This window comes from Tamandua tetradactyla, chromosome 25, assembly GCF_023851605.1.
Source record: "Tamandua tetradactyla isolate mTamTet1 chromosome 25, mTamTet1.pri, whole genome shotgun sequence".
NCBI lineage: Eukaryota > Metazoa > Chordata > Mammalia > Pilosa > Myrmecophagidae > Tamandua > Tamandua tetradactyla.
In genome coordinates, this window is record NC_135351.1 from 28,734,481 (window position 1) to 28,758,839 (window position 24,359).

Genomic DNA, 24,359 nt, shown 5'->3' on the forward strand with positions numbered 1-24,359 from the left:
TGATGAAAGATGAACACCTTAAGATTTAGGACACCCAGCAAAACCCAAGCAGGATGGATTCGTTTGTATCTATTCTGCTCTAGTTTTGCTAGGTATCCTAAATCTAAGTTAGAGAGACCAAACAGAAGTTCTACTGTGTTCCTAGTGGGGCATTAAGAAGTATTTGGGATCCGTTTTAGTTTGTTAAGCTGCCAGAATGCAATGTAACAGAAACAGAATGACTTTTAAAAAGGGACTGCATTAAGTTGTAAGTTTACAGTTTGAAGTCTGTGAAAATGTCCAATTAGTTTGGCACCAACAAGAGGTTACCTTCACTCAAGAAATGCTGATGCCATCTGAAACACATCTGGGTACTGGGAAGGTGCATGACTGATGTCTCCTGGGGTCTTTGGCTTCTGGAAACCTCTCTCAGCTGGGAGGTCACATGGTGACCTCTGCTAGCTTTCTTTCCTCATTTAATAAAGCTTCCTCAGCAACATTTTAGTTCTGCATCTCCAAAAGTCTCTGGCTCTGTGGGCTCTAAAGCTTTTTCCAAAATGGATCCCTCTTAAAGGACTCTAATAAGCAATCCACCTTGAATGGGTGGAGGTGCATCTCCATGGAAACCACCCAATCAACAGTTACCACCCATAACTGTGTGGGTCACATCTCCGTGGAAATAATAAAAAAGACCTCACCCAGCAATATTGAGTGAGGATTAAAGGGCATGGCTTTTCTGGAGTGCACAACAGTTTCAGACCAGCACAGGGTCATTTTTGGTTGTCTCAGTGACTGGCATGGAAAAGGGACAGTCGTCTAGGCATCCAAGAATACAGGATTCACAAGGAATACTCCTACCTGAAATGGCAATAGAAAGGTATCACTAGAGGTAAAGTTGTTCAGTATGCAGGAATAAAAGGTCCAGTTTTCCAGAAATGTACAACAGTTTCAACTGTGTATACATCTGATATAGCTGCATATGTATAAAAGTATTTGACAAAATTATAAAGAGAAATTTGACAAATTTTAAAAGATGGGGATCTTTTTTCTTTGTTTTTGTTTTGTTTTGTTTTGTTTTGCATGGGCAGGCACTGGAAATGCCTGGGTCTCTGGCATGGTAGGCAAGAACTCTGCCTGCTGAGCCACCATTGCCTGCCCAAGATGGGGATCTTTTAAAATGACTCTTTCAGTTATCTGTCAGTAAACAAAAGGAGCAATGACAAAAAAGATTTGAACAATAAATTTTTAAGTGTGTTCTAGTGGACCTATATGATTAGTGCACCCACCGTCATTAGGAGAATATGTTTTTTTCAAGGTGTGGTAGTTTGCAAGTTACCGGAATGCGATATACCAGAATTGGAACAGCTTTTTAAAAGGAAATTTAATAAGTTACAAGTTTACAGTTCTAAGCCTATAAAAATGGCCAAGCTAAGGCATCCAGGGAAAGATACTGAAGTTCAGGGAAGGCCAACAGGTCAGAAACACCTCTGTCAGCTGGGAAGTCACATGGCTGGCCCCTGCTGGTCCCTTGCTCCTGGGCTCCGTTGCTTTCAGCCTCTGTTCCTGTGGGGGTCCCTCACTTTGCTTCTCTGGGGCTGGCTCTCATCCCTTGGCTTCTCTTGGCTCTCCCCAGATTCTGTCTTGCTTAACATCTCATGCTCACGTTTGCTGGGCTGTAAGCATCTCCAAACATCCATGTGTCTGTTCTCTGAAGCAACTGTTCTCTAAGCATCTAATCTGTTCTCTCTGTTGGATCTGAAGCTTCTGTTATTTCTGTAGGATCTCCTCTGAAGCTTCTGTTCGCTCTCTCTCTCTGTCAACTCTGAGGCTTCATCATTTCTGATTCTCTCCAAAATGTTTCCTCTTTTAAAGATTCCAGCAAACTAATCAAGATCCACCTTGAATGGGTAGAGTCATATCTCCATCTAATCAAAGGTCACACCTACAATTGGTTGCGTCACATCTACAATAGGCCGCGTCACATCTCTGTGGAGATAATCCAATCAAATGTTCCCAGCCTACAGTGTTGAATCAGAATTAAAAGAAATAGCTGGTCCCACAAGATTGGATCAGGGTATTGAAACATGACTTTTCTGGGGTGCATAATATTTCCAAACCGGCACACATGTTTACATGGAATATTTATGAAAATTGCCCATGAGGTCATACCATAAAGAAAATCGCAGCATTTTTCAAAGATCATATTCTCTGGTTCCATTTCAAATAAATTAGAAATCCATCATAAAATATAACTAAAGCAGAAAAACAAACCCACATGTTTATAAATTAACAAATTACTTCTAACTCATGGGTCAAAGTTGAGGTCATAATTTAAGTTACAGGATCTTTAGAATTGAACAACAGTGTTCAAAATCAGATGTTCAATTTCACTAAGGTTCAATATCAGAAGTGGTGAGATTCAGCTAAACCAGTACTTAAATGAAATGTATAGTCTTAGATGCTGATGTTAGAGGTGAGCAAAAGCTAAAAATTGACAGGCTAATAAACATATGATAAGTAAGAAGAACTGTCAGAGTGAAACCAAGGAAAGTATAAAAAGCACAACAGATAAAAACAAAAGTTAATGAGATAGAAAACAACTTTAATATATAATATAATACAAACTAGCTAAGCCAAAAATTTGTTCTTGAAAATACTATTAAATAGTCAAGTGAACTGTTGGCAAGATTAATCTAAAAAGACAGAGAACAAGCCAGACAGAAAACAAGCCAGACAGAGGAGGCACAAATAAACAATATTGGGAGTGAAAAGTTGGATATAAATGTAGATATATAGTAGAGATTTTAAAAGAAAATAAGAAAACATTTTGCTCTGTGTTCTATCAAATAATTTGAAAACTAGACAAAATGACATAGAATTTCTAGAATAAAAATAGAACTAGGCATGGCCAATAAGGAAGAATTACTTACTACTTTCTTTTATGAACATAATGGAAAAACCTTAACTCATTAGCAAACTATATCCAGCTGCGTATAAAAAAATAACAAATATCCTGACCAGGGGTTTATCTCAGAAACAAACATTAGCAAGGTATGATCGTCTCCATAGATAGATGAAAAAGGATTGATATCCATGTATGATTTAGGAAAAAAAAATCATTAGCAAGCTAAGAACAGAAAGGAACTCTCCTAATCTGATAAAGGGTACTAATATAAAAACTATCACAAACATCATGATTAATAACCACATATTTAAAACATTTCCTTTTGGGAAAGATACCATTATAATGAAGTGAACTGATGGGTACTCCTTTTCTTTTTTAGTCAACTTTATTTGAGGTGTAATTTACATGTAATAAACTGGACCCATTTAAAGTATACAACTCAAAAGTGAGTTTTAGTAATTGTATATATTCATATAGTCACCCTCATAATTAAGGAACAAAACATTTCTACATCTTCAAAAGTTTATGTTCAGTATCTCCCTCCATCTGTACCCTAGAGAACCACGGAACTACTTTCTATTACCATGGATTGGTTTGCGTATTCTAGAATTTAATATACATATATTCATATGATGTGTTGGGTCTGGCTTGATTGCATAGCATAATGGTTTTGAGATTCATCCACATTGCTACATAAATCATTAGCTTCTTCCTCTTCATTTTTGGGTAATATTACATTGTACAAATGTACCACACTTTTCCATTTGCTTGTTGATGAATCTTTGGATTATTTCTGTTAAAATTAAAAATAGAAGTGTTTTGATCATTGTGCTGGTTTGAAACTGTTATGTACCCCAGAAAAAACATGTTTTAATCCTGATCCAATCTTGTGGGGGCAGCCATTTCTTCTAATTCTGATTCAGCATCATAGGGCGGAAACGTTTGATCAGATTATCTCCACGGAGATGTGACGTGCCTGATTATGGGTGTGGCTTTTTTATTAGATGGAAATATGACTCCACCCATTCCAGGTCTTGATTACTTTACTGGAGTTCTTTAAAAGAGGAAACATTTTAGAGAAAGCTCAGCGCTAACACAGATTCAGATGCTTGGAGAACAGTTGATTCAGAGCTGACGGAGACACGAATGTTTAGAGATGCTTGGAGTGCCGATTGAGAGACCAGTCATTTAGACACAGGCAGAGCCCAGCAGCTATTGTCAGGTGCCTTCCCATGAGATGCTAAGCAAGCCAGAGCCCAGAATTGTATCCCAGAGGATCTAAGTGAAAGCCCACAGGTGCTTAGAGAGGGAATCACAGGAAACAGAGACTGAAAGCAATGAAGCCGAGGAGCACCAGTAGATGCCAGCCAGTTGCCTTCATAACTGACATAGGTTGTTCCAGGTGGCATCAGCCTTTCTTGAGTGAAGGTTGTTCACAATTTCTTGTTGGTGCCTTAATTTGGATATTATCACAGCCTTAGAACTGTAAACTGACAACTTTATAAATTCTCTTTTTAAAAGCCATTCCATTTCTTGTATATCGCATTCCAGCAGCTTAACAAACTAATGCAATTATCATGTACTAATCTTCATGTAGACACAGTTTTTTTTTTCTCCTGAGTTAAATACCTATGAGTGGAATTGCTGGGTTATATAGTAGATATATGTTTACCTTTTTAAGACACTACCAAACTGGTTTCCGAAGTGGTTGTACCATTTCACATCCTACCAACAGTACATGAGAGTTCCACTTGCTCACACCCTCATCAAAACTTGGTAATGTCAGTCTTTGAGCATTCTCATAGAATGTGGCTGTTTCTTGTGGTTTTAATATGCATTTTCCTAATGACAAAAGATAATGGCTTATGGCCATTTCTTGTGTGTATGTGTGTATAGATTTAAAAAAATCTTTTGTCCATTTTAATTGGGTTGTTTTATCTTTTTATTATTGAATTGTAACAGTTTAAAAAATATATATTCCAGATACAAATGCTTTGTCCGACATATGTGTTGTGAACATTTTCTCCTTTGTCTTGCCTTTCCATTTTCTTCAAGTGGCTTTCAAAAAGCAAGCATTTTACATTTTTATGAAATCTAATTCATGCTTTTGGGATCCTCCAAGAAATTTGTGCCAAGATCACAAAATTATTCTCCTAACTTTTCTTCAAGAAATTTTATAGTTTTAGCTTTGATCCATTTCAAGATAGTTTTTGTGTAGAATGTGTGATAGTAGTCAAGACTGTTTTTTTTTTTTTTTTTGGCATGTCGATAACCAACTCTTCCAACACCATTTGTTGAAGACTTTTTTTGTTGGATTCCTTGACATCGTTGTCGAAAAACGATTAACCACATATGTTCGAGTCTATTTATTGACTCTCTATTCTGTATGTCTATTTGTCTATTCTATTGATCTATATGTCTATTCTATGCTAATACCCCATGCCTCACTGTGCTGGTTTGAAAGTACCCTACAAAAGCCATGTTTTAATCCTAATCCTATTTGTAAAGGCAGCCGTTTCTTCTAATCCCTATTCAGTACTATATGTTTGAATCTGTAATTAGATCATCTCCCGGAAATGTGACTCAATCAAGAGTGGTTGTTAAGCTGGATTAGGTGGATACCTGTGTCCACCATTTAGGTGGGTCTTGATTAGTTTATTGGAATCCTATGAAAGTGGAAACATTTTGGAGAAATCTGGAGATTCTGAGGGCAGAACGACATAGCCACAAGAAGCAGAGAGTCCACCAGCCAGCAACTTTTGGAGATGAAGAAGGAAAACGCCTCCTGGGGAGCTTTGTGAAACACAAAGCCAGGGGAAAAGCTAGCAGATGATGCCGGGTTCACCATGTGCCCTTCCAGCTGAGAGAGAAACCCTGACAGTGTTTGCCATGTGCCTTCTCACTTGAGAGAGAAACCCTGAACTTCATCGGCCTTCTTGAACCAAGGTACCTTTCCCTAGATGCCTTTGATTGGACATTTCTATAGACTGGTTTTAATTGGGACATTTTCTCAGCCTTAGAACTGTAAACTTGCAACTTATTAAATTCCCCTTTTAGAAAGTCATTACATTTCTGGTATATTGCATTCTGGCAGCTAGCAAACCAGAACAGATTTTGGTACCGTAAAGTGGGGTGCTGCTGCAATTTGCAAATACCAAACATGTTGGAACGGCTTTTTAAATGCATAAGGGGAAGATTTTGGAGGAGTTGTGAGGAGCTTGATAGAGAAGGCCTAAAATGTTTTGAAGAGACTGTTGGTAGAAATGTGGACTCTAAAGATACTTCTGATAAGGCCTTAGATAGAAATGAGGCACGTGTTATTGCAAACTGCAAGGAAGGCGAACCTTATTTTAAAATAGCAGATAATTTGGCAAAATTGACTAGTGGCTTTAGCTGGAACACAGAGTTTAAAAGCCATGAACTTGGATATTTAGCAGAAGAGATCTCCAAATTAAATGTGGAAAGTGCAGCCTGGTTTCTCCTCGCAGCTTATAGTGAAATGTGACAGGAAAGAGATTAGCTGAGAACTGAATTCTTGGGTACAGAGAAACCATAAATTGATGTTCTGGAAAATTCTGGGCTTCCAGGAAGGAAGACCCCAGGGAATAGTGCCCCACATGAAGATTTGACCGAATGTGGAACCAGTCAGCCATTTCAGAGAAAGCCAGAATCGGACATGGAGTTATCCAGGAAGGATTTGTGGAAACTCCTTATGTCTGATGGGCATGATCCAAGGCTACTGCATAGATAGCCAACGAGAATGCTATGGGACCTGTATAAACAGAGTCACTGCCAGTCTAGACTGAGGGATTCAAAAAATGGACACACTGGAGGAAAAATAACTTCAGAGGCAAAACCATGGAGGCTGAGGTCTGAAGTCAAGAAGCCTTGGGCCAGGAGAGTGAATCCACCCAAGCACGTGGAGAGGGTGAGTTTGCCCCAAAGGCAGAGGATGGGCCTTTCACCTCGTTGCAGTGGAAGAGTCATGCCGCCTCAGGTCTTGGAGAAGGTGAAGCACATTCCTTGGGGTTTGGGGAGAGCCTGGCTGCCACCACATGGAGGGGTTGAGCGTGTGCCCCAGAGATGGCAGAGAGCCCTGGTGCAGCCCCGATCCTTGGAGAGGGTGGGACCAAGAAAAAGGTGGTCTCCCGAATATCCCCCAAGATTGTGTTTGGAGAGTGACAGACTTCTGGGTAGGCTCTTGGAAAGAGTGAGACTGACACTTTCTAAAGCCCCGACGAAAAATGACTCTCAGACTGAAATCTAATGGACTTTGCCCTGTGGGTTTTTGAAACTGTATGGGTCTGGTGACCTCTGTGTTCCTTCCTCCCTATGGAAATGGGAATATGTATCCCATGACTGTTCCTCCTTTGTATGTTGGCAGCAAATAACTTGCTATGAGCTTTCAAAGGTCTAGAGACATAGGAGAATTTGCCTGAGTGCAGACCGTGTTTGTACTTAACTTTGATGAGCTTTGTACTGGTTTTAACCTTGTATTGCATTTGATTGTTACTGAAATGCTTTAAAGTGTTCTGATATTGTGGTGGAATTAATGTATTTTGTATATGGAAAAAACATGTCTTTTTTAGGGTCTAGAAGGTGGAATGTGCTGGTTTGAAAGGATGTATGTACCCTAGAAAAGCCATGTTTTAATCCTAATCCCATTCTTTTTCAAAAAAAAAAGAAAAAAGAAAAAGTCAGTTTCATAAAAAATAAAAACAGCAACCAAAGGTTGGGAGACTATTTAAAGGAGACTAAAGAGACATGGTAACCAAATGAAATGATTAAATCTTGATTGGTTCATGAGTTTTTAAAAAAAGCTGTGAAGAACTGTTTTTGAATAATTGAAGAAATTTGAATATGGTCTGTATATTAGGTGATTAAATTTTTAAAATATGATAATGGTATATATAGGATTCAAGTCAATGCTCATAAGAGGTAACTGCTGATGCACTTGGTAGGGAAATGTCATAATGCTCAAAGTTTACTTCGAAATAATTCAGAAAGAGAGAGTAAGCGAACGTTACAAATTGTTAACAATTGATAAATCTTAGGGTGAGGGAAGTTTATTGCCCTATTTTTGTCAGCCTTCCTGTAGATCTCAGATTTAATTAATTAGTTTTTTTTTTTTTTTGCATGGGTAGGCACTGGGAAACAAACCTGGGTCTCCGGCATGGCAGGCAAGAACTCTGCCACTGAGCCACCATTGCCTGCCCAGATTTAATTAATTTGAAATAATTTGGGGAGGAGGGAGAATTTTGTCGTAAAATTAGGAAATGGGCAAAGATAAATGTCTTAGTCTGTGCAATATGACAAGCAAAATAAATGAAAAGTATAAGGATTAAAAGCGAAGAAATAAATGATCATAATTTGCAAATTTTATAATTGCCTACATTGAAAATACTAAAGAATTTGTAGATAAATTATTGGGAGTCGTAAGATAAGGTTACTGGAGAAAGAGTAGTATACAAATTTTAATTGCATTTCTATATAGCAACAACAATTAGTTAGAAAATGTAATAAAAAAATAGTCCCTATTAAAAGAGCAACAGAAAAGATAATGAACCTTGAAATAAATCAAATGAAAGATGTATAATAATACCTCAATACAGAAGAATTGTAAGGCTTGATTAAAGAAATTCTAAAACCCCATTAAAATATATGCCATGTTTATATATAAGAAAGTCAGTGTCACATGCTGTCGGTTCTTCCCAAAATCTTCTGTTATTTGATGCAATTCCTATAAAATTACAACAGGTTTTTTTGTTTGTTTGTTTTTGTGAATAAGTAAAGTTTATTAAAGAGAAGAAGAGAGAGAATACACTTTCAAGAGGTTAATGTGGGCATGCCCAAAGGAGGTACATGCACGGCTTGGAGTGGGTTAGCTTCTTTTATAGGAAAGTTTTACTGGTGGCAGGTTTCTATAGGAACCTTTGGACACCTGGTGTTTTCTTTGTTCTAGGAGAAGATAGCTAACAGAATTCATGGTTTGTTGTCTTTGGGCAGATGTCTAACAATCTTTATGACCCTCTGCTTCCTATCACTAGCTAAGAATTTGCTTTGGGTCCATAATTTTACAAGCTTTTATGGTTTGGGGAAGCTTCAATGGTTTGTGGAGGTTTGGGGGCGTGAGGGAAATTTTTGTCCCAGAAAGTATGCAGCTGAAGTTTGCAGTTGGTATTAGTTCCTTTGGAGTTAGATAAGAAACAAGGGACTTATAGTTGTCCTATTTTATTCTACTTCAATAGCATAAACATTTCCATTCCCATAGGGAGAAATTATAAGGAAAACAGAAGTCGCAAGCCCCAAACAATTCTGAAACCCTGTAGGATCTATTAGATTTCAAAGTCTGAGAGTCATCTATGGAATGATGTCAAGTTTTTAATGCAACTTGGCAAGCTGACTCTAAAATATGTGGAAAAGCAGTGCTAAAGAATAGCCCGGATACTTAAAAAGAGCAAAAAGATTTAGGGTCTTGCCATACCAGATAATAAGACTTATCAAAAAATCCATATATTAGTATATGATGCAGGGGTAGACAAACCAATGAAACAGAGATCCCAAAAATAGACGTACATATATATGAAATCTTAGAAATGACAGAGATAGCATTAAAGATCAAAAGATAGACTATTCGGTACCAACACTCAGTGGTTCCTGGACTTTTGATAATTTTTATAAATTCCATAGAGTTTGTTTTAAGAAGTGTGCTAGGCTCTGGGGATAGAGGGTATAACTTCAAAATCTGATGGAAGAGATGCAAGAGTAAACAAACAATTGCCATCTGGTACAAATTCTTCATCTAGAGTCTCGTGCTCCATGATTTCCATAAGCTCCCAAAATTACATGGAGAATTGCTTGCCTAAATTTTCTGGAGGAGTGTTCATCAAATTCTCAAAGGGGTTCAAAATGGTTTAAAGTCACTTTTTTCCTTTTTTTATGAATATTTTTATTGATTAATATCTACATACCTATAGTCCAACTATATTGTACAATCAGTGGCTCACAATATCATCACATAGTTCAATATTCTTCACCATGATCAGTTTTAGAACATTTGCATCACTTCAGGGAAAAAAAAACAACTCGTGTATCCCATACCCCTTACCCCTCCCTCCCACTGACCCACAGTATTTCAATCTACCCTTTGTCTCCTCCCCCTTTTTTTAGCCTTTATCTCTCCCTATTATTTATTTGCTTTTACCCTTTATTTCCCCCTATTATTTATTTATTTATTATCCTTTTTTTTTTTAACTCATCTGTCCATACCCTGGATAAAAGGAGCATCAGACACAAGGTTTTCGTAATCACATAGTCACATTGTAAAAGCTATATACTTATACAGTCTTCTTCAAGAATCAAGGCTACTGGAACACAGCTCAACAGTCTCAGGTACTTCCCTCTAGCCACTTCAGTACACCATATACTAAAAAGGGCTATCTATATAATGTGTGAGAATAACCTCCAGTATAATCTCCCAACTCTGAAATCTCTCAGCCACTGAAATTTTATTTTGTCTCATTTCTCTTTTCCCCCTTTTGGTCAAGAAAGCTTTCTCATTCCCATGATGCCTGTTCCCTGCTCATCCCCAAGAGTCAGATACCACATTGCCAGGGAGATTTACACCCTTGGGAGCCATGTCCCACGTAGGGGGGAGGGCAGGAAGTCCATTTGCCAACTTGGCTTAGAGGGGGAGGCCACATCTGAGCAACAAAAGAGGCTCTCCTGACAGTGAGAGCTCAGAGAGCAGAGAGATGACAGATGCTTGGAGACAGAAAATGCCCTGAGAGATCCTAAGCTAAGAGATGAAATTCAGTGTCTGTCCCAGAGAAGTTGAGAGAAGACCCACATACTCAGAGAAAGAAAATGCCCCAGGAGAAACCCAAAGGACCCACAGGAGCTGAGAGAGCCATTTTGAGACCAACCCAGGAGAGAAAGGTCAGCAGATGTTTTCATGTGCCTTCCCATGTGACAGAGAAAACTGGATGGAATCAAGGCTCAAGTCAAGTTATTCTCTTGTTGATGCCTTAATTTGGACATTTTCATGGCTTAAGAACTATAAATTTGTAACCTAATAAATCCCCTTTGTTAAAGCCAAAAAAAAAACAAAAAACAAAAAACAACAACAACAAAAAAAGAGGCTCTCCTTTGTAGGAATAAGCCCCAAGATTGAGGGCTCAGTCTACTGAATTTGTTGCCCCCACTGCTTGCGAGAATATCAGGAATTCCCCACGTAGAGAAGCTCAATATTTCCTCCTTTCTCCCCAGGTGCCCAAGGGGACTTTGCAATTTTTTTTAAATTCTCTGGCCAAATTATTCAGGGATATATCAGGGCATCACACTAACCTGTACAAACCAACAGGATCTCATGCCCTGTTCGATTCCATGTAATTATAGTGTCCAAGTAAGCGGACTGTATGAGTTAAATAATGTGCTACAAAAATATAAATTTTGCATAAATAAACCTCTCTCCCTTTGATCTCTCTCGCACAGAGGTTGAAGTTCAAAAATATGGGCCATATCATTCTTTACCCAGTATTCTGATTTATCTTTGTCCTGTCTAGATCAGCTTCATTCATATCTCTAGATGAAGTCTGATCACTTTTGCAGCTTTTTTTAACAGTTGCTGAATGGGATAATGCTGACTTTCACAGCTTCAGTGCTCTAATTGTGAGTCTCAGATGTCACATAAATACCCACAGCTTCAGGGAACAACCAGGTTTTATACAGGATAACTCAGTATCTCAGAATTTAGAAATATCAGTTACAACTCCTAATTCATGTGACTGCTTTAGGAGCTTAGAATCTAGGAACCTTTACAATAGCCCCCAACCCAACCCATGCGCTTGACTTCAGTTTTCTGAGTTTGTATATTATTATTAATCCATATAGTACATAAGTATGGAGTAAGGTATAATAATATTTACCTTTTTGTTTCTGAAAAGTCACTGAATTCTTGACCATTGTATGATACATATAGAATAAGGTCCTTACTGGGCGTTATGGAATCACCAAAGAGGGTTATCACACATAACCTGTGTCCAGTGGGAGGAGGGGAGCGAGAAAGTTTCTCAGAGGTAATACATGAGCTGAATGTGGAGAGAATTCAGGGCCAAGAGAACAGCATATAAAGCGTGGAAACAGAGCCTTGATCGTGGGATCAATGCAACTGTAACTTGGTATGAATAGATAGTTCTAAGGAGAGATGGCAAGAAATGAGGCTAAAAGTTAAACTGCCACCAGATTGCAGGCATTTCTGTGCTAAAGTATACTTTTTATTGTATTTCCACATTTGAGGAAATGTCTAGGAGTGACGTTAACAGGTTTTTTTTGGAGATTAAGGTGATGGAGGGGGTTGAGGTAGATCGAGTCTAGGGAGACTTGCAAAGGTCTCACCTAAGTTGATGCCATTCATTTCCCTAAAGAGCTTAGCAAAGAGGGTTTATTTTGCTGTTGTAATTGCTGTTTGGATGAGGATCAAACCTGTTGTGGTTGACGTTTCTATGGAAGAACGTCCTGGTAGAAATGCTGAGTAGGCTGTATTATACATACATTTTATCATGTGTGTTACGCATGTGGCTGTAAATAAACATGTGGGCGGGAGTTACTGGAATAGAGGCAGTAATTTGAAGGTGTGGGAAGGTGAGGGTTGAAGAATAGGGTCTGATGGGCAGCAACGTTGTGGAACTTGGAAGGAGACACTTTTCCAAGGACTGGGCCTGAGGGCTTGAGGCAAAGGAGAGGTTTTATTTTATAAAATAAAAATTTATCCTGTGGAAGTTTCCCCGCTTTCAACCAGCCCTGCCACCACAGAGTCCATCCTGGCAACCTCAGGCGCTGTTGAATTCAAGGAATACGGAAAGAAACTTGTAACCGAGAGGAAAGGGATATTCTCCCTCCACTGAGCCAGGGGCACTGGAAGATAACTGGAGTAGGACACAGAAGACTTCCCGTCTCACCTATTCTGGTACCAACTAAGTGACCTTGAGCAAGTTATTTCTTTCCTCTCAGCTCCAACTTCCTCTATAAAAAAGTGACGCTAAAACCCATCTTCACTTACAGGCTTCTAATGCAAATCAAAGGAAATCATGGATGAAATTACTTTGTAGAGTCTAAACTGCTATATTATATTGTTGGTCAGTATTGGTAATAGAGTTGGTGGTAGGGAATGAAACTACAAAATATCTGTAGAAATAAGTGCCTACAGCTGGCATGTGACCTCAGGGTCAGAGCCATAAAATCATGGACTTGTAGAGCAGGAAGAAACCTTAGGAATCATTTTTTTTCAGGTGAGAACACAGCGATCCAGAAAGGTTAAGCTCCTCACTTAATGTTCTCCCCAAATTTCCTGTCAGGACCTACAACCTGAATGAAACCTCCTCTCTTTAGGCCTGGGGTTCTTTCCAACTAAATTAGCCCAATAATGCAGGAGTCCTTTCAAGAAGTCACTGATTCAGTGATGAATATGACCATCAAAACTGGGCATGTCAGGAGCTTTGGACTTCTACTCAGTCTGGAATAGAAAGTTTATTCTTAGGTCAAATAGAAAAATACTTCTCAAACCAGTTTACCTGTGTCTCTTACAGATGATTGGTGCTGGAACTTTCTTAGAATAACGTACTGATTCAGTGATTGCACAACCAGAATTGAACTTCAGCAGAGTTTTAACAGTGCTCGTGTCAAAATATTAGTAGCTTTTGGAAGCTTCTCAAGTGGATGCCTCTCACCTTTCTTCTCCCAGTTTCCCGCAAGAGCCAGCCCACTGCCCACCCTCCGGTGTAGTGAGAGCGTTTACTTGTGGGATTGCGCTTTGCCTGTGCATATGCGAGCTGAACTGTGCTAGGCTTTCAGTAACCATGCTACAGTGGTCCTTGTTGACATGAAATAGTAATAGGAGCCAAGCCTGGCTTTCAAAAACTGGGTTCTTATCAATAAAATCCAGGGCCTCTGAAGTGAGATTAATAATATCTGAGATATTTTGAACTTTTATTGTGTGCTAGACGCTGTCCTGAACACTTTACATGTATATTGTCATTTAATCCTCACTAGTCCGATGAGGCAAAAAATATTTTGTATTGACACTTTCTAGATGAGGAAAGTAAAAATGAGAGATCAGCCACTGACCAGTGTCACTTGGCTAGGATTCAAACTGTGTTGGTTACAAAGGCCCATGCCCTTTCCATACTTAACTAGCCATGTCACCTCAGGCAAATTGTTTAATTTCCCTTTGTCTCACATTCTTCAATTGTAAAATTATCATGAATCTGATAAAATACACAAAAACTTTTTTCAAACTCTAGGGCTCCATATAAATGTGTTATGAATGTGGTTTGTAAAGTGCCATATAAACAGTATTGACCATTATTAGGCACATTTATTGCTATGATTATTATTTTACCAAATTAAAAAAACATTTTTTGATAACGGGAAAGACTGCAGTAATTTCTTTGGTTTCCTACTACAGCAGTTTTGGTAGAGATTTTGAATGATTCATCCTAATTTGGGGATTTCTGGGATTTGAGGATTCACAGGAGTTCATAAGTGATATGTTACCTGGGGCTATCTGTAATTTTATTTTCTAGAACCAGGGAGAAAAATTCTGGAATGAAAAGTAGTGGTAAAGGCTTGATTTTTCCTCTCTTTTTAATCTTGTCACCAAAGCTTTTCTATTAAGTAAAATCAACACACAACACTTAGGATGCAAGAGTGAAGTTTGTGGGGTCCTGCAGGTGTCTGACTTAGAGTGATTGCCTGCGATGCAGGAGCATGCCCCCCTCACAGCCATCCAGGGGCAGCTTGGAATGGCTGATCACACCCCAGGACGCTGTGTGTCCCCGTTCCCCAAGGGCTCAGGCGTCCTCTCTAAGCTCCTGGGTTTTATGGCCGAGCACTCAGCTGCAGTGTCATCATATCTCTCCCCTCCCTGTGCTGCATTGCAGGTGTTGCTTGAGTCCATGGTTGATGCTGCCGAGAATCTTTGCCCAAATGTGATGAAAAAAGCCCACATTCGACAAGACCTGATTCATGCCAGCACTGAAAAGATTTCCATTCCACGTACCTTTGTTAAGAATGTCCTGCTGGAGCAGTCTGGAGTTGATATCCTTAACAAAATTAGGTACGTTTATAGTGTGAGTACAGCCAGGATATGCAGTTTCCGTGAATGCACAGTCGAGGCAGCTGGACGCATGTTTTGTTGGCTTTATCCGAATATTATGTGGTTAGGCATGTCAGACAGACACAGGCTGTGTATAAGCATGGCTGTGCATAAATGCGTGGGTTTTAGATAGTGCCAAAATAAGATGACCACTTACATGCCTGCATTATTTAAGAGCATCTAATTATCCACTCTCTTTAAGGGTTTTCTTCTTGAGAGGGGAGTACATGTTTGTAATGTCTATTCTTTGTTTCTGAAAGTTATCTTTTGCCTCTATAAATCATTAGCTTGAGGACAGAAGTCAGTCTGCGTTTTGCCATCCTACTATTGGGAGAAATGCACAGCTTAGAAATAGGAAAAGATGCCCACCAGGACCTTAGCATGTTTTGCCGTAGGGTTATTTCAGTGGGTCTGTGAGATTATGTGTGTGTTAATGGTGCTTTGGGGGTGTTGACATAGATTTCTGTCTGAAAAGGTTTGAAAAATATGCCAAGAAATGGATATTTAAAATCTGTGAGCACCAGCAAACGTTCTTAAATTTTTCCATGGTGACTTTGGGATGATCAGCAGCATTACATGACAGCTCAGATGATTCTCAGATTTCTTAGTTGGGGATTAGGATGACGCCAAACCAAGTTCAGTAACATTTCTAATTTCCCATTTTAGCCATTAATACATCTTTCAAGGAGTATTTAGATTAGCAAAAATAATAGCTCCTATCCAGAGAGTTAGGAATTGGAGAGTGGGGGTGCTGGAGGGGGTGACACATATTGATGGGACTAAATGACAGCCTAAGAAGAAAATGAGAGTCAAAATACAAGAAGCCATAAGATTAGATCATTATTTTGTACATATCAAAGGCTGGTTACCTGAATGCTAGATTATAAGACTTTGAAAATGTAGGAATTGTGTAGTAGCTGGACAGTCATAGGTCTAAGATGCAGCTGTCAACTTCTTATAAAAACCCCTGGTAGCTACTCAGGTGAATTATAAAGGATTGGAAGGACTTGAGACATGAAAACAGACTTTGGAGAGTTTATGGGACATCCTCCGCCCCTATAGATTAGAGACCTTGTGAACTCTGCTTCTCATTAGATATGTTTACATAGTTCTGTAACCTGTAGTATCAAAATTTTTCATTGACTCCTTTTAAATATTAAAGAGAAAAATAGTTCGGCCACCATTCATTCATAAAGTTGGATTGAGGGTGGGCCATGGTGGCTCAGCCGGCAGAGTTCTCACCTGCCAAGCCAGAGACCCTGGTTCGATTCCCGGTGCCTGCTCATGCCAAAAAACAAAAACAAAAACACAAAGATAGATTGAACCACCATTAGATCATAATTTAATGCCCTTTACCTGGAATAACAAATTCTGTCAAATGTGGTCAGTTCCCTTGAAAATGGGCAAATTCTGAAAATTGAGTAATAGCAAAGTACTCCCTACATCAATGAATCAATTATATGACATCCATTGACTCCTTATTTGGCTTTTTATAGTGCACTACCCTGAGCACGGATAGAATGAAAGTATGCGCATCCACCTGTGCCTGTAAGCGTTAGATGCAGGTGTTCACGTGCAAGTTCAGGTGATCCATTTCCCCTAAAAGTTTGGCAAACTGAAAGCTCCATCAGTAGGGAGGTAAAGCTGTCAGTAACAAAATGATGGAACAGACCTGGCCCATTTAGAAGTAATTGCATTTTTAAGTCTTTCTTTTTTGTTGCTGCAATCTGAAATAGATAAACCATCCCATCTCACCTTCAGAGAGAGAGGAAGGGAGAGAAAGAGAGATGCAAACTATTGTTTTATGAGGAAGGAAAATTCCCAAACATGCCTGAAAAGAAAAGTACTTGTTATCATTAGACTCTCAGGCCTCTCTTCTGGAGGTTTGGGGTAAGACCCGGCAAAATTTATTTTAAGTTAGAAAACCTATGAATCTTCTCAACAGATACCTCTGGGGAATAATACAAGAAAGTATTAGATAAAACATATAGATGGCAAGACCTTGTTTCAGGGGCAGGAATGAAAGAAACACCCTTTTGCTGTTATCTTTATCCCGGGAAAGTTTTTTGTGACTGGCATCACAGAGTTAATGCTTCCCATTCATTTTCTCTACCACCAGAAGCCTTTCTGGGCAGAGAAATCTCAATGCAAATGATTGCCTTTAGGTTAGAAAGGTTTTCCTCTGTTACACGAAATGTGCTCTCAACTTTAGCTTTAGGTTTAAATAGTTTTATTTTGATAACTTCTTTCCCTTGATAAAAACCTAAAAAATGTTGACTTCAAACAGTGTTTGAACATGAACCTATATCTCTTTAGCATATTTATCTTTAAATGTAAGGGGTTGTTCAAACTTGAAGAAAAGCACCTGGAAGTTGCATACTGGGAAATACCAAAGTGCTAAAATGCTAATATGCCAGCCATCTGACAAAACCTTTATTAGTGAAAACTAAAGGCACTCTGTATTTTGGGGGTAGGCAACTTTTAGAGGTCAGACATGAGGCATCAAAACTAAACATTTTAGTTGCCTGTTCATAAAAGGCAAGATTACAGTAAGTTTGTACTACTCAAAGTATGATGATAAGTCAAAGCAGAAGCAGTAGAATATAATTATAGAATATATAATTGATTGGTGAGGGGAAAAAAAAAAACCTGGGAAGGGGTGTTGCTGTGTGTGCATATTAAAGTGACACAGGCTTAACAACCAGACTAAGTTCTTATCCGGTCCAGTTCAGCTTTGTTTTCATTTATGTCCATGATGGAAGTGTTCCTTGCCACATGGTGCATATGGTTCCCGTTAAGTTTGTCTCTGTGCAGATGCTTTTCATTTCTACCATAAAATCTTGAGTTTTGAAATTGATAAAGAAAGTCTATGACCTGTGTGTTTATGGCAGCATTTAAGTCTTATTTTCGGAAATCCTTACCCCTGTTTGCACATTCTTATTCTCCATTTTCAAAGGTGGACACAGAGTGAACCTTATCAAGCGGGTGATTTTTTTTTCCTCTTGCACAAATTAAGCTGCTACTCTGTCTTTTTGATGTCATGTAGTGAAGTGAAGTTGACAGTGGCCTCCTTCCTGTCTGACCGAATTGTGGACGAAATCCTGGATGCACTCTCACATTGCCATCATAAACTGGTGAGTGCTGGATGTTATTCAGTGATGAATATCAAATATCCTATCTCCATTCTGCTGTGATACAAGACAGCTTCCAGCATGGGGCTGAAGTTTCTTTTCTATATTTCTCTCTTAGTTTTCTTCCTTCCTCTTCTAGCATGCTTCTAGCCATTCTAGAGCATGTTAGAATTTCTCCGGCAGGAATGACAGGTGGAAACAGAAGTGATGGTATCCAGAAATCTTGTTGTTCATTAATAACATGGGTAAAAAGTTTTGGTAAGAGATGATGTTGAGAGTAAGGTCTAATATTAACATTTTTTTAGATTATTTATCTGCAGTTTATTTTCTTGTTCTCTAATGTGACTGAGAATGCACTATTCTTAAAAACATGGCAGGAAAATGAAGCATTTGGAGATAGATTCTTGTGACTAGCAGCTGCTGACTGCCTAACAGGCCTCTGGCAATATAACCAAGGTATAATAAAGAAATTCCTCCATCTAGAGACCGGTTCTACAATGAAGCAGGGGACTTGACTTCTCATATCAGTGCATGTGAAAAATATTTCAGAAGCTTCGTATTTCTTGAACGTTAGTCAGTTCTCTGAGGTACGGATGAAGGTTTTATAACTGGTTATATCTTGTGTCTCAAAAATATTAGCAATATGATGCGGTAAGAATCTTCCAAGCAAGTTATGCATTTGGGTTTTTTTTTGGAGAAAGAACTGTAGACTAACTGTATACATATTGCACATACCCGGTTTCATAGCATTGAATTTTGAGATGACATTGGAGAACAGCACATAAGAGCAACAGCTTATTGAATATGAGGCAGACAAAATGAGTATTTTGAAAGATTCATTTGATCATAATGTATAAGACTATGAGGTAAGTTGAAAAACTCAGAGGAAGCTTTGAGAGACTTTTGGAGCAGTTTGACATGGCCCCAATATCCAAACACATTGTTATTTTTCTAATGTTTCCTTTTTGTTGAATTTTACCAATACATTGTTTTGTGACATGTTGGAAATATAGGAAACTGATTGATCTCCAGAGAAGAATTGAGAAACTATAATCTATAGTTTCTGGCACATTCAAGAGTCACTTCACTGTTTAGAGCTCCTCAATCAGACTTTTCTTTTTTTAAGTAATCATAAACAAAACTAGTAGGCCATAGAATGCTCACCTGCCATATGGGAGACCGCCAGCTTCCATTCCGAGCCCATGCATCCAAAAACAAACAATTGAGCATTCTTTTTAGGAAAACTTTATTGATAACCCACAGCTCTAGGGATTGCCTCAGAATGCTTGCTTGATTACACAAACACAGGATATTGTAGCAATGTAGCTCTGCATGTAAGAACTACACTAAAAGTTTGAAATTTTCATTTTTTTGCATGTGCCTTTCTTTGAAGATTTTAGATAACTGCTCAGAAAATGTCAGCTGGTTGTTTGTTTTTTTTTTTAAACAGTTGGAATGGGATTATGTGAATGCACTTTTGTTTTGAAGTTCACTTTAATATTAATGCTAATTTGGAGTATGAGAAGAATGCTTAACTCCTGGATGAAAAAAATAGTATATTCAAAATGAAACGTTGTTTTCAGTGACATTCAAATAACATTAACATTTTCTTTAACTTAAAGTTTAGCACTGTTCCCAAAGGTTTCTTGCTGTTGTTAACTGATTCTCATCATTTCAAAAGAATTAAATCATTGTTACTCATGAGAAACCAGCTCAGCACTAGAGCTTATCAATTTCAGCCCAGCTGCTTCCACCTCTTGCCATTTAATTTTTTAAGTTTACCTAAAGCATAGCATTGGAAATTAAACAAAAGATGGTATTCATTACATGAAAACAATGAAGGTAGCAAAAATTACAGCTTTGCTAACAGTTTCCTTCCTCTCAACGCTTTAAACCTAATGAAATTTGGAATCATTTTATTTCCTTCATTAGATACTTTTGAGCACTAGATAAAGAAGGAAATTCCTTCAGAGGAATTATCAAATAAAATTAATTATTTTCTTCTAGACTGTGTAATCTTATTTGCTAAGAGAGGTGTGTAATTGCTTGCTTAAAGCACTGCTCTGGGCAGCGTGATGGTGGCTCGGTGGCAGAATTCTTGCCTGCCATGCTGGCGACCCAGGTTCGACTCCTGGTACCTGCCCATGCAAAGAAAACAGAACAAAACCAAAAAAATTGCTCTTCTTTGGAAAGAAAGATAACAAAAGAGGTAAGTTACACTAGTGTGAATTTATTAAAAATTGTCCTTAACCGCTTGCCACCCTAGTCCTGCACTGCACCATCTTGTTGAAGATTCCCGTCAGGAGCTCAGCTAGCCAGCTCTTCCTTTCCTCTGTGCTGTAATTTCTCCTTGTCTGTGCCTTGACTCTGTAGGCTGACCATTTCAGGAGACGTGGCCAGACCTTTTCTCAGCAAGAGTCCTTAGAGATTGAGTTGGCGGAGGAGAAGCCAGCAGTTAAACGCTCCATCATCACAGTGGAGGAGCTAACGGAGATAGAGCGTTTGGAAGATCTGGACACTTGTATGGTAAGACACATCCTTTGGTGGCACCATTATCCCTCTCTTTTGACTCTGCTCTTGTTTTAAAATTGACCCTTTACCTACTGGACTGAGCAAAACTTTCCCCCGGAGACAAGCAATTTTTTTCAGAAACTTGCTGTCATACTTCACTGTGAATGAAACTAATAAAACTTAAGGTTCAGGGCCCTAAGCTCAGAGGGACTCCTTCCAAGACCCTATACCTAACTTTCTTTTTAATTTTGTACTCTCCTTCATAAAGAGGATCCCCACTCCCTTACTCCTCACACCCACCCACTCCCTACCCCAAATGTAAAAAATTCAGTTCACACGAAAATCTGGATCTGTCTTTGGAGCCATAGAGGAAAGAATTCTTTAATTAGGAGAAATAGAATTTTAAAATAAACTTTTAAAGGTCATTTATGACAGGAAAATATCTTTAAATAAGACTATAACTGTTAACAAAATGTAGAGAATAGCTTTTTCCCAAATAAAATGTGTAACTATGTCTTTCTTGGTTCTATGTTCTTTTTTCTCTCTGCTGCTGTTTCCTGTGATTCCTTTATACAAGTTTTTGGCATACCTTTAAATTTGGATTTCCTGCCTAGTTCAGAGTCTGTTTCATTGAACAATTGACTTGCTATACATTCGAAGATGGGAAAAGCACTGTGGTGTTTACCTTATAGTAGGACTCAATTCCTTACCCATTTTCTAAATTTCACAGACCCACCTTTGTGCTATATAACTAGAGTATTTAGGACATATATTTAATTTCTCTGAGAATAATTTTACTTCAGTCCTTGCTAAAAACGTTCTTTTTTTAGTAATTCCTTATCATCTAAGAGGGTGATGTCTCTCCAGGGTAGCTCTCTGAGTTTGGACCACGTAATGTCCAAATGTTTCAGCATTTGGTTATCAATTTTAATAATTTTTAGGTGCAGACCATTCTTAAGAAATAATACTTGTTTTTAGCTTTTAAAATGAAGCACAATATATCTGGTGTGGCCAATGTGATTTTTTTTTTGCTCAGAAGAGAGTGTAATGTTTGTGGCAGTTTCCTTATTTAACTATATAAATCTATAAAATGCACTTGTTCTCTGTTGAGAGCATTATCAAGGTTTTAAAACTGTTGCGTGACCAGTAAATTGTGAAATGTATGTTTAATGACTATTTTATTTGTTTGTATTTTGAGGTAATAAAGCTCCAATACTGTGTTATCATAGAATAATTGTTCCAGAAAGCTCTTAGGCTATGCCTAAAAGAAAATAATAGGAAATAGATTTAAATTAAACAATTAAAATTAATTGTCTATCACGTTTCCTGCCAGAATTATTGCAGCATGTGTAAGTTGGAAAGGGACAAAAGAAACACAAGCTAGTAAAATGCATTTTTCTTTTTTTTTTTTTGTAAAATCCATTTTGTTTATCGGTTATATGGTTCGGGATGACGGAGTGTTGGTTATGAAAGACTGGCTTATCTACTATAATGATGGTTTTAAATTATATCAGCTCAGTTTGTTTATCTTTGATTTTATTTTTTTATGTGAAAGAAAGAAAAAGTTGTTCTTTTTTAAAAAAGTGGGGTAATGATGTAGAAGAGGAATCATTAAAAAAAAAAAGCATATGCTGGACCATCATCAGAACTGAATGGGGAGCTGTGCTGCAGACGCATGAGCTCATAGTGACTTGTGTTTTACAAAACTTTCCTGTTGCCATGACACTTTGGGGCAGAAGTCATGTAGATCTCTCCTGAAAAGCACTCTAAGGACAACCCACATCCGATGGGTGGTGGTTTTTTGAAGGAGACAAGAACTTAGGGCCATTTCTGTAATGAACACCTGTCAAATCCTAAGGCAAGTAGCAGGGCCTCATGCTCTGAATGAATGACAGAGAAACATAAGGCAGAGCTCTCTGTGAAACAACAAAAATTCTACGTGGGCAGGATTTTTAAGTTATGAAAACAGTATTTTCTAGTTTCAACAAATATTTTCTTTAATCATTGGTCTGACAAGACTGATAAATAAAACGTATTTTTATTGAGGTCTCTTACACACATACAGTCCATATATAGCACACAATCAGTGGCTCACAATATCATCACATAGTTGTGTATTCATCATGTGATCATTTTTAGAACATTTACATCACTCCAGAAAAAGAAAGAAAAACCCCATACATCCCATACCCCTTACCCCTCCCTCTCATTGACCACTAATATTTCAATCAATTTTTTTTTTTTACTCCTTATCCCCCCCTATTATTTATTTATTTCTTATTTGTCCATAACCTAGATAAAGGGAACCTCAGCCACAAAGTTTTCGCAATCACACGGTCACATTGTAAAAGATATATAGTTATTCAGTTGTCTTCAAGAATCAAGACTACTGGAAAACAGTTCAGCAGTTTCAAGTACTTCCTTCTAGCCACTCCAATGCACTCTCAACTGAAAAGGGATGTCTATATAATGCATAAGAATAACCTTCAGGATAACCTGTCAACTCTGAAATGTCTCAGCCCTTGAAACTTTATTTTGTCCCATTTCTCTCTTCCCCCTTTTGGTCAAGAAGGCTTTCTCAATCCCATGATGCCGGGTCCAGGCTCATCCTGGCAGTCCAGTCCCATGTTGCCAGGGAGATTTACACTCCTGGGAGTCACGAACCACATAGAGGGGGAGGACAGTGAGTTCCCCTGTTGAGTTGACTTAGAGAGAAAGGCCACATCTGAGCAACAGAAGGGGTATGCTGGGGATGACTCTTAGGCCTAATTTCAAGTAGGCTTAGTTTTTCCTTTTCAGGAATAAGTTTCATAAGGACAAGCCTCAAGATTGAGGGTTCAGCATATTGATTTGGTTGCCCCCACTGTGACAAGGCTAATAAATCCCTAGGTCTTAGAAAACTGTAGTTACCGTCATCTTTGGTGTTAGGTTAATTAAAGAGGATAATTTGGTGTAAAAAGTTCAAGTCAGTAGCTTTTGTGCTATAGTGATTTCCTTGCTACTCTCAGCCTAACAATCCATTCAAAGCCACCCAAAGTTAGCATCATTCGCATGGTGGGAGCCAGAAGTTCAGGGATCTCTGTCCTAAAGGAAATCCATTCTCTGAGCTTTGGGCTTCTTTTTCTAAGCCAGGGGTGGACAGGAGTAGAGCATTAACTTGACCTTTTAAAATAACTTGTACTGCCACCTCTTATAGTCTAAATAGCAAATGATTATTGTTTCTTATCAATATTTATTGCTGAATATTTCAAGTTATGATACTCATGTGGTACCATTAAAAAAAAAAAGCTAAAAGTGCATGTTTCAAAGGAAGAGAAATTGTATTTGTGATGTTTTTTTCTAAATGAGCTTATGCATTTTCCTTGGCAGCATTTACATCTTAAGTGATCCAGAAAGTTAGGATGCAAGATTAACTGTTGCATGGAAAATTATTAAAAGTAGAAATGCCTAAGTACTTACATTCAACCTTTTCTCACCTGGAATTAATAGCCCCTGTCAGGTAGAAACTGTGCTGCACATAGAGCTAGAACACTGTTGAGTTTGATTGCTTTGGGAGATGCTGTAACTTTGCTATTACCTAAAATGTTTGTTTCTAGCACAAAGAGCTGTGAAACTTCCCCTAGTACATTCCAAAGTAAAACTTTGACTCATCACTAACTTTCTCTTCACAGATTCAAGA

General features: G+C 38.3%; 1 protein-coding gene across 4 annotated transcripts in view; it reads left to right on the plus strand.

The window, feature by feature from the left end:
• CARMIL1 (capping protein regulator and myosin 1 linker 1) overlaps positions 1 to 24,359 on the plus strand; it is a 338,321-nt gene that overhangs the window by 261,453 nt on the left and 52,509 nt on the right. For all 4 annotated transcript variants that reach the window (XM_077143786.1, XM_077143787.1, XM_077143789.1 and 1 more), the window contains exons 27-29: positions 14,824 to 14,999; positions 18,085 to 18,172; positions 20,543 to 20,695. In XM_077143786.1, coding sequence (XP_076999901.1) covers positions 14,824 to 14,999; positions 18,085 to 18,172; positions 20,543 to 20,695 — 417 coding nt within the window. The remainder of the gene's footprint in view (positions 1 to 14,823; positions 15,000 to 18,084; positions 18,173 to 20,542; positions 20,696 to 24,359) is intronic.